Raw genomic sequence first — 13,666 nt, forward strand, 5'->3', positions numbered from 1 at the left:
CACGTGAGGCATGGATGTGTCACTCATAAGCAACCTACTTAAATGGACAAGTCACACATAATCAAAGTGAGAACTTGGCAGATCAGTTGGAGAACTAAGCATTTAAAAAATCTGCATATTTATTTGTAGACAGATACAAGCACTCTGAAGCATGGCCTTCCAAAATGATGCCCATTGGGTTCTCAAGCCCCAGATTAGACATACCCATCAAGCACAACGTGAGGCATAGATGAATATTTGCTTAGCATCAACAGCCACTTCAGATCAGCAGCTTACCCTCGAATATAGGCGATGCAAGGGGGTACCAAGATGGGTCTCTACAGCAATGGTGATGACATTTAGAAGGTTCTAGGCACTTAATGGGGAAACAAAGACGTTACAACAATCTTTGAAAAAATGATTTAAATTGTGTTTCAGAAAAATAAAATACTTGGAGGTTCTACTGGCAATATGAAAAACTTCACAATGTGGTTATATCAAGCTTTTCACTGAAAATGAGGACCTAAGGACCTAAAACTGAGGTCTAAAAATAAATATCAAGGGCCCGATTCACAAATATTTGTAATTGAGTATAACAGGGGATCTTTGTGAGCATCTCGGATTTGCACCTGCATACTCCCTTATATTCAATTTAGAGGGTAAAACTGGGTAAACATATGGATGCCTGCATCACCTCAAAAATGCACTGGAGCAAATATTTAATTATTTAATTCGTTTTTCATAACGGGCCTAATACCATACCCGAGTTCGGTTTCTAATCATGGATCTGGGATTCCACCCTCCGTTGCTCTGCGTGGTTTTGCTTCCAAGACCAGCGCATTGCACCTGTGCTATCCTTGGTTTGTGAATCACATTTCCAGGTGAGCATCTCCAAGATTTTACAGGCTTTATTAATCGGGTAGCAGGTGCAAATTTGAGATGCTCACATCTCATTAATTGTTTTACTGCAATTCTTGTGAAACGGGCTACTGTTAAAAAGGTAATTGCTGCCAATATAAACTGCACAATTAATACAAAAAGTTAGGTAGGTAACATTTTTACTACAGCAGGAATCCTTGCCACTGTGCTGAACTGCTTAGTTAGCAGAAGCCATGAGGATAGCCACCTGCAGCTTGGGCAATACATAGGTATTGTTAAGTAAGTGGGCAGCAACGTCCTGGTCAGGAAATAGCTAAATGGACCATCCTAATGATTTATATGAGTTAACAGCATTCTGGATGCAATATGATTATCTTCCCATTGTCCAATCCCATGGCCCGCAATTTAATATCAGGTAACAGAAATTCAAAAAAGTTTTGGCAGCTGCCCAATAGATCACAAGTGAATTATCAAAACTATGAAATTAAACGAATAAGAACGAGAAGCTTACAACTGGAAGCGTTGGAAGTTCTTCACGTGTATATGCTTGCAGGCTCTCGTTTCTGCTGCAATGATTCTTCCAAAAAATAAAAAATATGCATGTGTAAAACATCCCCATCAACAATGTTAACACAATAGCAGACAAGAGATCGATGTAACCACAAAGCACATCTAAATATTTAGTAATTTCACAACCTAATGTAACAAGAACTGCTCTATTGCATAAAGTTCATTCAACAGATCATATTGGTTAATAAAGCAAGGGTTGCCAGACATTTCGTCGAAAAAAATTGGTCGACCAGACAAATGTTCGAACCAATTTGGTTGAAAACCAAATGGTCGAAATTTTTTTTTTTTTTTAACCCTTTTTTTTTTGGGGGGGGGGGGGTCCCCCCTCCATCCCCCTTTTTTTCTCTAAAAACCCCTTTTTTAACTAAACGAAAACCCGAAAAATAAATATATAAATAAAAAAAAAATTCGACCATTTGGTTTTCGACCAAATTGCGTCGACCAAATTGCAGTCGACCAGTTTTTTTTCGACGAGTTGACTGGACACCTAAAGCAAGCACATAGAAAGAAATATCTACGTAGAAACTGGAAATGCACAAACAATGGACTAAAGTTTTGATTTAAAAAAAACTTTCATTACATTTTTCCTTCATGGGGAAAAAAAAATCCATCAGTTTGGCTCACCCACAAAAGAGAGTGCTTTTGTTCTAGCCAAGTCGGAGTAACCATTTTCCTACCAATCGCCATCGAAGTAACCATTTTCCTACCAATCGCAATTCAATTAATATAAATTTCAGATCCTATTATTCTAAAATGTTCAAGTTCACCAACAGTTCAATTACATCTCCCAGCAGCTGAAGTATTTACAATTAGAAAGGCTCCATTACAAGATTCTAGAACTGTCACCGCCAGAGATGGCAGCATAAAGGCTGTGCTCCTGTGCCTTAACCAAGACTACATCCTTCATTATAATGGCTGATCCTAGCCCAACTGAAACATCCTAGCCTGCATAAAGACAGGCAGGAGAAGAGGATACTGGAAGAAGAGATGACAAACTATTGGATCTCCTGACTTGGATGACTTTAGACATTGTAGAAATCAAAACCAAACTGATTAATGCGTTGGACAGATATATGGATCTTACTACAAAGGTGGTTGCTATAGAAGAACATCTTACCACTGTGGATGATAAAACTGTAAGCCTATATGACCAGATAAGGAATTTGGAGATCCAAAACGAAAAACGGACTCTTAAGCTATCGGAGCAAGAAAACCTCTCTAGGAGGAACATCATAAGAGTGGCCTGATTTCCTGAAAATGTGGAGTGAGGGAACCCTATGGCATTTCTAGAGAAGGCATTGATATCCATGTTAAACCTGGACCCTGTGATGTCCACATGATCGCGGTCACGTGGACATCTGGAAATAAAGACGAGCGCGGAGCTTGCCAACTGCAGTTCCTGCTCTGACTCCGATTCCTGGTGTCCGTGTCATTTACTGCACGTATTATTACGTGCGTCACAGCATTTGTGCCTAGTCCTCCTCCCGCCTCACACATCTCACTGGCAACGAGGATGGGATTCCCTGTGAACCCGTCGGGAGGATCCTCAGGTGTTCACGCTCCCCCGAAAGCCCAGGCTCGCTGAGTTACTCGTACCGGGCAGGAAAAGTCGGGGAGCGTGAAGGAGGGGCTGATTTTTTTTTTTTTTTACAAAATACTTACTTACTTACTATAAGCTCAGAGGGAAATACTGCCTTAGTGAAAACAGTAATACAACATATACTAGCACTGAGCACCTACAGAGACAGTAACACAATTAAAAAGGCACAGACGACCTACTGCAGGTGAAAACAACAACACAGCACATGCAAGCACTGAGTGTTTAGTAGCTTATAAATTAATTTTGCAGTGTCATAAATTTGAAGCTTAGAATATAGCATCACAATTATCTCATTGTATGTGAAGAGCACGTTGGAACCCCACACGCGTGGTGACTTTACTGATTCATCTACAACCAAGCCACGTTTGTCAAGAAGAAGTGGCAAAAAATAAGTGTAAACATGGCAGATGACATCACAACACCACAGAGGTTGCAAAACCAAAGCCGGAACCCAGACACCAGCACGTGGTTAGATACTGCACAAGGTACATTCATGCAACCTTTTCAACCATTTGGGACCCGCATTGCTCTTAGGTGGGAATTGTGGTTACAACAGTTTGAACTTCTTATGTTGAACCTAGGCACCATGGGCCTTCGCATTTTCAATGTCTTGCCAAACCGAGGTACAGAGGATGACTACGCTACTGCTAGAGACGCCCTCACGAAGAAATTTAAACCAAAAACCAGCCATGACTTTGAAAGATTCAAGATGAGTCAAGCCAGACAATGTCCACAAGAAAACATAGATGACTTTCATAGTCGGCTGAGAGTGATGGCACTGTCATGTGATTTTCCAGATGAGGAGTTTGCAGTCCGGCAACAAGCCATACATGGGCTGCCTTCAGAGAAGTTAAGGCATGCAGTTTTAGCTGAAGAAGACCTCCCGCGCAACACTATTCTGACAATGGGACGATTACATGAAAGGACAGAGGAACATGCGGCAGAGATGGAGCAGATTATAAGCCGTTTACCACTAGACGCTGATCTGTCAAAGAGCAATCCCCCAACTGTCAATGCCCTGAGGCACCAGAGGCCACTAGGAAAATCATCCAATAAGAAGTCAAAAGACTGCATATGGTGTGGAGGACAAAACAACAGAAATGAACCATGCCCTGCATACGGCACCACGTGCCATAAGTGTGGGAAAGAGAATCATTACGCATCGGTATGTTTGAGTTCAAAGTCAACTAGAGATACTACTGGCCGGGGGAAACCACCACGACTCAGAAATGGTGTAGGAACCCAAGGTTCCGCCACGCATCGAGAAAAGCAACAGCACTGTTGGGAAAGAACAAAAGAAAAACCCCGGCAAAGCAAAAGTGGGCGCACACATGCCATTGGAGGCGAAGAGTCTGACAGTGCTAGTAGCAGTGAAGAAAGTCAATCTAGCAGGGAGACATCTCCAAGTAACTCCAGATGGAACTACAATCAGAAAAAAGAGAAAGCACATATGATATCAGCTGTGAAACTGGGAAACAACAATAATCACAATGGTGCCAAGTCACGACGGTGCACAGTGCTAGTGGAAGACATTCCAGTTACCATGATGATAGACACTGGAGCCACTGTAAATGTTATGCCTGTCTCCAGATTTGAGAAACTGAAACTACAGCCGATGCTCAGGCGGCGCTCAGTCCTGTTGTATGTGTATGGTTCTAAGAAGCCTCTCCCAGTAACAGGATATTTTAAAACAACACTTTCACATTTTGGGGTAAGCTGCAAAACTCGGATCCATGTTGTAGATGCTGGCATTGCAACACTGCTCAGTTGCACCACAGCTGAACGCCTAGAAGTAATACAGTTCAATCTTGCAATCCAACCTGAGAACATTGAGACTCTTCTAAAGAAACATGAAAAACTGTTCCTTTGTATCGGGTGTCTTAAAGGCTGTTCAGTGAAGTTACGTATAGAATTAAACACTGCTATACGAGAGTGAACAGCATATTAGCAAGCAGTGTGATGTTTAAAGGTGGTAATTTGTGAATGTAGATAAGTTTGGTGTATTGACTCTGTGGTTATTCCCTTATTTAGGACAGCTATCTGGAAGTGTCCATGGTAAACTTAGTCTGAGAAGGCTCTATTGTATTTTCCAATCAGATTATTGGATTTAACATCATGCTAATAGATTTGTATATATCAATGTAATAAGATGTCTTGTTAAAGAGAAATGGGTAATGTGGGGATAGGGAAAAAGGGTATAATGGTAGGAACTATTAAGATGGGCTTAATCAAAAATATTGATTTAGATAGTAATGGGGGATGTACTAGAATGTATGGTACTTGATCGAGCATGGGATTCTGGGGGTATAGTTCAGATTTGGGTGAGCTTTGCATATAACTGTTCTCTTACATGGTCCAATATTTTTTCGACAATTTCCAATCAAAATGAGTTTGTGCGTTTGTGTTTTGTGTTGTGTACATGTTGGGGGAAGGGAGGGGTAACCTACACTTGTTTACCATTAGATGTTGTAATAAAAGGGGAAGTAAAAAGGTTCAGAATTGTGCTTTATGATGTATGGCTGCCAGGTCTAGGACTGCATTTTATTACCAGTTTAAAATGGGATCATAAAAGGTCATTACTTGGAATGAGAAGGGCTTAAATTGTCCCAAGAAGAGAAAGACAGAGCTGGGGGTTATGCAAAGAAAATATGCCTTGTCCAAAAACAGGAAGGATAAAAAAAGTATGTATAGAGTCAGAGAGAAACCAAATGATGAAGTGGAAAGACAAGCTGAAAAAGGTTATTTTATGAAACAAATTAATTGGGAGGAAGGGGAACGGGGTGGTCGACTATTGGCAAATAGGTTTAGAGAATTTGACAGAAAGATCATATAGCCAGAAGATTGACAATGGAAGGGGTGAACTAGTATTCAAGAAAAAAGAAATTTGCAAATGTTTCAGAGCATTTTAAGCATCCATCTACTCAGAAGAAATAACCACTCAAGAAACGGAGCTAAACATTTTGACAAAGTACATATTCCATGCTATCCGAGCGAGAGAGAGGCATTAGACGCACCAATAACTGTATCTTAAGTCCAGACAGCAAGGAATCAACTCAATTTAGGGAAATCTCCAGCCATGGATGGGTTGCCGGTGGAATTTTATAGGTCCTTTAGTACTATTCTAGCACCAGAGCTTTGCAATTTATATAACCAATTTTTATCAGAAGGTATTCTGTGTCCATCCATGAGAGAAGCAGTTATTACTCGGATACCAACACAAGGAAAAGATGCCACTAAATATTGTAACTATCGTCCTGTTTCACTTCCAAATGTAGATGTTAAAATGTTTACTAAAATCTTGGCTGCACGGCTACTTAAAGATATTGGAGAGTTGATTGATTATTCGCAGGTGGCATTAATGGGAGACAGACATGGATATGACAACATTAGGACCTTATTACATATTATGGGATTATCAGATCCGAAAACATAGGAGATGTTGCTTATTTTTTTAGATGTTGAGAAAGCCTTTGATCGTGTAAACTGATCATTTTTAAATTACACTCTGCTTGAAATGGGATTTGGGCCTCAATTCTTAAACACTGTTGAAGCTTTGCAGTATGGAATCTCAGCCAAACTTTGGGTTAATGATGAGCTTTCTTCATTATTCAGAGGTACGAAATAAGGTTGCCCGCTTTCGCACTTTCTTTTTAATATAGCCCTGGAACCGTTACTTGCATACATTAGACAGGAACAGGGAGCATATGCTGACGATATGACATTATACTGGCCAACCTGGGAGGAGGAGGTACACTTTTGAAAAAAATTGGTAGAGGAGGTAGGATTACTATCTGGACATAAAATTAATCTAGGCAAAACTGTAGTCTTTCCAATTAAAAAAAATCCTCCCAATAGGGCCTTAAATGATTGGAATTGCCAATGGGCAAATTCAAATGTGAAATACTTGGGCATTTTTTTACCTTTTAGATGACATGAAGAAAATGGTGAATTTTAACATTGGTAAATTGATTGAGACACTACAAAGGGATGTAAAAGGGATCATTTGATTTTAAATATCAGGGCCAAGGTAATTGCTATTAAAATGATGCTTCTGCCCAAAGTCTTGTACTACATACAGTCGCTTCCTCTGAAATTTACTAAAAATGGGTTTAAGTACATTGATAGGGTATTTTGGGACTTTTTATGGGGTGTAGGGAAAATGCCAAGGATTCCCAGTTTCATTATGATCCGTAAAGTTAGAGGGGGGCGGGGGGGTTGGTGTCAAGTTTTAGAAAATTATTACAGAGGGGTTCTTCTTAAGAAGGCTTCTTGTTATTTTATGGAGGGGAGGAGATCAGAACCATTTTGGGTTTCAATAGAAAGAGAAAGATTTAAGCCCTATTGTTTAGATAGTTTATATTAATTTGGGAAATTGCCAAAATCTGGGGTAAGACTGGAAACTATAGCTGTTCCAAAGACCACTTTGGTTGAGTGGATTTTGGGGTGTGGACAAGGTGTATTCATGTATGCAGAAGCATCTATTTGGCATAATCCAGGGTTACAACTAGATAACCAAATGATAAATTGGAGAAGCTGGACTAACAAAGGTATTCTGAAAATTGACGATATCTGGAGGGACGAGAAAATGATATAATTTGCAGAGCTAGTGGAGCAATATGTTCTGGGTATAGGAGATATAGAGCTTCAGATACATTGATGGTTGAAAGACAACAGATGGTAGATGTGCCAATGATTGGTAAGCCAAAAATGTGTGAATTGTTTGATACTCTGCCCCGTATTGTGTTAACCTTTACTTGATTTATGCCAATAGAGAATCACATGAAGGAGACAGGGGGGAAACTACGACTGGCCTAGGCTACAGATTTAGAGAGGGACGTCCCAGTGAAAGTATGGGAGGGTGTCTGGAGGGTCACAGTGAAAGCTAAGATGGATCTGAAATTGCGTTATATTCACCAACGGTTTTTAGGGCGTTTAAATTGGACTCCAGTGCAGATGAGCATGATGGGTTTGATGGATAGTAATTTGTGTTAGGGCTGTTATCAGATGAGGGGAACTTTATTACACATGGTTTGGGAATGTCGAAGAGTGACAGATTTCTGGACTGAAGTACTAGAATGGATGCAACTGGGAATATCTCTTTTCCGCATACTTCTCTGGCAGTGATTCTACTATCAACTGAGGTAGATGTGAAAGTGCATGTGATTCATCAAGCTGGATTAATAAAAGCTTTACTGATGTCAACTAAGCAAATTATGAAGGTGTGGAAGACAAGAAAGAAACCTCCGATAGAGAATTGGTTATTGGATATGCAAACACTTTCAGGGTTTGAAAAAGTTCTATCATTAAGACAAAATTGGGAGAGAGAGTATTTAGAACTGTGGGGGCTTTTAATGATCTGCATGGGTGAGTGTAGGTTAGGGTATTGAAATGTAAATATGTAGTAGTTAGGGGTTAGGTGTTAAGGCTGTGGGAGATTTGTGTGTTTTTTTTTTTGTTTTTTTCCAAACTTGTTTTTATTGTTTTGAGCATAACAAGTCATGCAGAAGTTAAGGTTATTACATGTATGCCAGCTTGTTAGAACATATAATTAGGAGAACAATACTTTGCGTGCTTTGGTTTTAGCTAGTCTTGCGTTCTCTTCAATAATAAAAAATAATAAAAGTAATAACTACAACAACAGGGTGGGGGGGAGAGGGGGAGCAAGAGACAAGGAGCAGTTTTCACAAGGAGCTGTTTTCACATAAGAACAGATTACTGTCTATTTCGACAAGGAGACTAGTTCAAGGGTTCGAGGTGACACTTTCACTAGATTTCGTCAGGGTACTTTAGCACCTGATCTTCCAAGTCAGGGGAAATCGATTGATCATTCGTGGCACTTCAGAGGACTGGAGGAACTCAGCTGCCTGTCCGGCTTGGGGTTGTGCTTTCTTTTTCAGTCTTGGGTTTCCATCCAGCGTAAGTTAGGTGGCTGCCTCGCCACCCCAGGGAATTGCTGCCCATAGTCCAGAAAGGGCGCCCATGTGCGTTCAAATTTGGGTTTATTGCCTGACCCGATAGCTGTGACTTTCTCTGCTGCGACGATTTCCCAGCATTTTGACCACCACATCTGTGTGGACGGACCCTCCGGGTTTTTCCAGAGTCTGGCGATGGTACTTTTGGCGGCTGTCAGGAGATGGGAGCATAGGTCCGCCAGATTGCCGGTTAGAGGGGATTGGCCTTCTCCTGTCGTCCCCAGTAGCACAATCCCTGGATCCCAGGGGATGTTGAGTCCGGTGATTGTCTTAATTTGTTCCAGGATGTTTTTCCAAAATAGAGTGGCTTTAGGGCATGACCAGAAGAGGTGGAATAGGGTTCCGCGGTCCGGGCATCCCCTCCAGCATTGCGCTGGGATAGCCGGGTTACATTTGTTAAGGATTGACGGGGTTCTGTACCATCTGTAGCAAACTTTAAACGCACTTTCTTTGTTCGTCACACATTTTGAGCTTTTCAGTGCGCGGGACCAGATGTGTTGCCATTCCTCCAGTTCAATTGGTCTCCCGATGTCCTCTTCCCATTTCACCATATATGGCTTTTTTTTGTGGGATCTGTTCTATCTAGTATTTTGTACAGGGCGGATATTTTTCCCTTAGGGGGGGTTGTCGAGAGGGTGTGTTCCAATGCCGTTTGCTCCCTGCTGCCTAGTTTCCTAACCTGAGGGTGCGATAGCCAGTGCCTCCGCTGGGAATAGCGGAACCTTTCTGTTTCCTGGATCTTGAACTTTGCTTTACACCCTTCGAAGTTCAAAGGGAGGCCGTTTTCGAAGAAATCGGAGATAGTTTCTAAGCCGCCGGCTCGCCACTCCGTGAACTGATTTGGTGTAATTCCAGGGGAGAAGTCGGGATTGTTCCAAATTGGCGTGAGTGGACCCATTGTGCTCCTGCATTTCCACCGGCGTGCAGCCGCTTTCCAGCTGGCGACTGTGTTTCTTGTTGCTGGTAGGGGGCCCAGGTCCCGGGCCCCTTTGGGCTCCCTGGTGTGGGGCAAGGATTCTAGTGGGGTCTGGCACCAATCTTCCTCCAGTTTTAGCCACCGGGGTCGGTTGGTTGGAAGCTTCCAGGCAAAGGCCGGGGCTAGTTGGGCCACGAGGCAGTACCTTGACACGTCTGGGACCCCTAGGCCGCCCAGGGCGGTACTTCGGAGCATGATGCGTTTTGGGATACGGGATTTCTTTCCTTCCCAGACTAGATTCAGCACCTCTCCTTGCAGTTTTTGCAGGGCCTTTTCCCGGATCGACACTGGCAGGGCTTGGGCGTAGTATAGCAGCCGTGGCGCGAGGTTCATTTTTATCGCAGTAGTTCGGCCGAACCAGGAGATTTCCTGTTTTTTCCAGCGGTTGATGTCATTTCTCAGATCTCTGAAGAATGCCGGGAAGTTGGTCTTATACAGCTTCTCAGTTTTAATGGGTATATGCACCCCTAGATAGTTGAAGCTGCTTCCTGCCCAGGGGATTTGGAACTCCTCTTCGAGATGAGCCTTGGTCTTTCTTGGGATGTTTATGCCCAGTGCGACGGATTTGGTGATGTTTATTGTGAATCCCGATGCTACTCGGAATTCTTCGAGTGTTTGCCATAGGGCTCTTATTGACTCTTCTGGACTAGTGAGTGTGAGGAGCACATCGTCCGCGTATAGCGCGATTTTGTAGGATTCTTTTTTAAACGTTAGGCCGGATATCGATGAATTTCGGCGGACCCTTTCAGCGAATGGTTCCATAGATAGGGCAAATATAAGTGGGGAGAGAGGACATCCCTGTCTCGTGCCTCTAGTTATGTTTATTCTACTGGATTTGGCCCCGTTGAGGCGAAGATTTGTAGAGGGTCTTTGGTAGATGGCCAGGACCCATTTTGCGAAGTTCAGACCAAAGCCGAAGTGCTCTAGAATGTTCCTAACATAGCCCCAGTCGAGCATGTCGAAAGCTTTGTGCGCGTCTAAGGAGAGAACTGCCAGCTTTGTGCCCAGACTGTTCGCTGATTCAATGATGTTGATGGTTCTGCGGATGTTGTCTTGGGTACCCCGGCCCGGGATGAATCCGGTCTGGTCCGGGTGGATGAGCTCTCGGAGGAAGGGGGACAGCCGGTTTGCTAAAATTTTTGCAAATATTTTCGCATCGTTGTTTAGGAGCGATATGGGCCTGTACGATGCACATTGTGTTTGGTCTTTTCCTGGTTTAGGGATCAGCACTGTTATTGACTCGTTCATAGAAGGGGACGTGGAACCAGTGGACAGGAATGAATTGAATAGATTTGCCAACTGTGGGGCTAGCAGGTGAGCACATTTTTTGTAGAATTTTGCCGATAACCCGTCCGGGCCAGGTGTTGTGTTCTTCAGGTGGCGGATCGTTTCGCTAACTTCCTCCTCTGAGATAGGGCCCTCTAAGTCCACTAGGGATGGAGGTGGCTGTTTCTTTGGCGTTAAGGTCAAGAATTGGGTTATGGCTGAGGTGGCTGTCGGGGGCCCTGCCATGATTTTTTCGTGGTGTTGCACCATTAACCCGAGTTTTTCGGGGTCCCGGTGGTATAAGGTGCCATTCCTGTCCTGCAGAGATTGGATGTGGTTCCTGGTCTGAAGCTTTTTCAGTTTGTGTGCTAGGAGCCTGTTCGCTTTGTTACTGTTCCGGTAATAGTATTGTTTGGTATAAGTTAATGCTTTAGCGGCCCGGTCCGCCAGGTGGATCTCGAGCTCTCTTTTAGTTCTTTTAAGTTCTTGGTGCGTTGTTTTCCTGTAACAGGCCTTAAGTTTGTTTTCCAAGGCTGTGAGTCTTTGCTCGAGCTTTTGTTGCTTCAGTAGGTTTTGGCGCTTGAGTCTGGCTGTTAGATCCATTGCGACCCCTCGAATCACCGGTTTCATGGCATCCCACACCATAGCTGTTGAGGAGTCGGGGGTTGTGTTCTCGGAGAAGTAATTCCGAATCGCCTCAGTGAGATCCGAGCTAGCCGTTATATCGGTCAGGATGTAATCTTGCAGTTTCCATTGCCGCTGGTTAGGTTCCGGGGCCCCGTGGATAGACACCACCATCGTGACTGGAGCATGGTCCGATATTGCAATCGGTCCGATTTGAATCTTCTCCACGCAGGGGGCCAGGTTGTTTGTGGCAAGCAAGAGGTTGATACGCGAGTAGCCTTTATGCACGTGCGAAAAGAAGGTGTAGTCCCTTTCCCCTTGGTTGTGGAATCTCCATATGTCTATTGTTTCGGTTTCCCGCAAGAATTTCGCCAGGGCGAGGGATTTGCAGAAGTCCTCCCTTGAGGCTGGAAGCGTCTTATCCATCGTCGGATCCGGGGGGAGATTGAAGTCCCCTCCAATTATTAGGCAGCCTGCTGCGAAGGACGTGATGGTTGGAAGAAGGCTGAGAAGGAATTGGTCTTGTTCTTTGTTTGGCGCATAAATGGCCACCAAGGTGATCGGTAGCTCAACTAGGAGGCCTTTCAAAAGAAGGAATCTGCCCTCGGGGTCTCTTTTGATGGTGATCTGTGTTAGTGGGAGGTCTCTTTTTAGTAGGATAGCTACGCCTCTCTTTTTCTGTGTGGCTGAAGCAAAGTAGCGTTTCGGGTAGCGCCAAAACCTTAGTCGGCTTTCGTCGTCCGCAATGAGGTGGGTTTCCTGAATGCAGACAATGTCAGCTGCTAGTTGGTCTAGTTTGTGTTCCACTGCTTTCCGCTTTCTAGGTGCATTAAGCCCCTGCACGTTCCAGGTTGTTATGGTTAGGGTTTTGTCTAGCGAACCCATCTTTTGGATTTCACGTAGATTGATTCAGATTGTTCCTTGAAGCTCTCTTGTTCCTTGTTTTTGCGTGACGAAATTCTCCGTCCTTCCATCTTTATGATGCTTTCCTCTGCACCTCGTCCCTCCCCACCTCCCCACCCCCCCCCCACCCATCCAGCCATAACAAGGTTTCCGGGCCAGCCTTCAACCAACGGGCATACGGCCGGACCGGTATGTGAACTCAGCATGGAGGCAAACTTTGCCTCTTCCTTTGGCCAGTAAATGTTCAGAATAAGCTTAACTGATTTGAGTGATAAAGGCATCTCGAGGTAGCTCGGCTCCACCCATCGGAGGAGCAAAAAGCTCGGCCAGGGGGGGAGCTTGTGTTTTCCATGTTCTAGGCTGCCCCTTCAGCGGTTGTTGTCCCTTTTGAGCTTGCCCGCAGGGCCACGGGGTCTACGGCGGCTAGGCACCTTGGTCCAGGCTCTGGTGGATTCCCCACGGGTTCTTCCGGGGGCCTCTGCAACTTCAGGGAGGGCCCCCTCTTCGCCTTCCGGATTCATGAACCTCTCGGCTTCTTTGGGGGAAGGGATAGACCAAGACCTACCCTCCCAGGTGAAGAGTAAAGAGGTGGGAAAGCCCCAGCGGTATGTTGTTTTTCGTTCACGCAACCACTCGGCTAGTGGCTTAAGAGACTTTCTTTTCGCGAGGGTGGTCGCAGCTAGGTCCTGGTATAGGGATATTTCTGCATCCCGGAAGAGAATTCGGGCAGAACTTCTGGCTTCTTGCATAATTTCTTCCTTTACTTTATAGAAGTGGATTCTTGCTAAGACATCCGGTGCAACATTTGCGTTTTGTCTAGCTCTAACTCTGTGGACCCTATCCAGTTCCAAAGGAGCTCCATCTGGGAGCATTATGATGAAGCGAAATAAGTCGTTG

The 13,666-nt window shown here is 44.0% G+C and overlaps 1 protein-coding gene across 6 annotated transcripts in view; it reads right to left on the reverse strand.

Annotated features, from left to right (window-relative positions):
* Positions 1-13,666, reverse strand: part of NEDD4 (NEDD4 E3 ubiquitin protein ligase) — a 2,630,465-nt gene that overhangs the window by 1,374,174 nt on the left and 1,242,625 nt on the right. For 5 of the 6 annotated variants that reach the window (XM_069624887.1, XM_069624886.1, XM_069624885.1 and 2 more), the window contains one exon: positions 1,370-1,435. The exons of the other annotated variant lie outside the window; for it this stretch is intronic. In XM_069624887.1, coding sequence (XP_069480988.1) covers positions 1,370-1,435 — 66 coding nt within the window. The remainder of the gene's footprint in view (positions 1-1,369; positions 1,436-13,666) is intronic. 6 annotated transcript variants of the gene reach the window in all.

The sequence above is a fragment of the Ambystoma mexicanum genome, chromosome 11, assembly GCF_040938575.1.
Source record: "Ambystoma mexicanum isolate Mex_15411 chromosome 11, UKY_AmexF1_1, whole genome shotgun sequence".
In the NCBI taxonomy this organism is placed as follows: Eukaryota; Metazoa; Chordata; class Amphibia; order Caudata; family Ambystomatidae; genus Ambystoma; species Ambystoma mexicanum.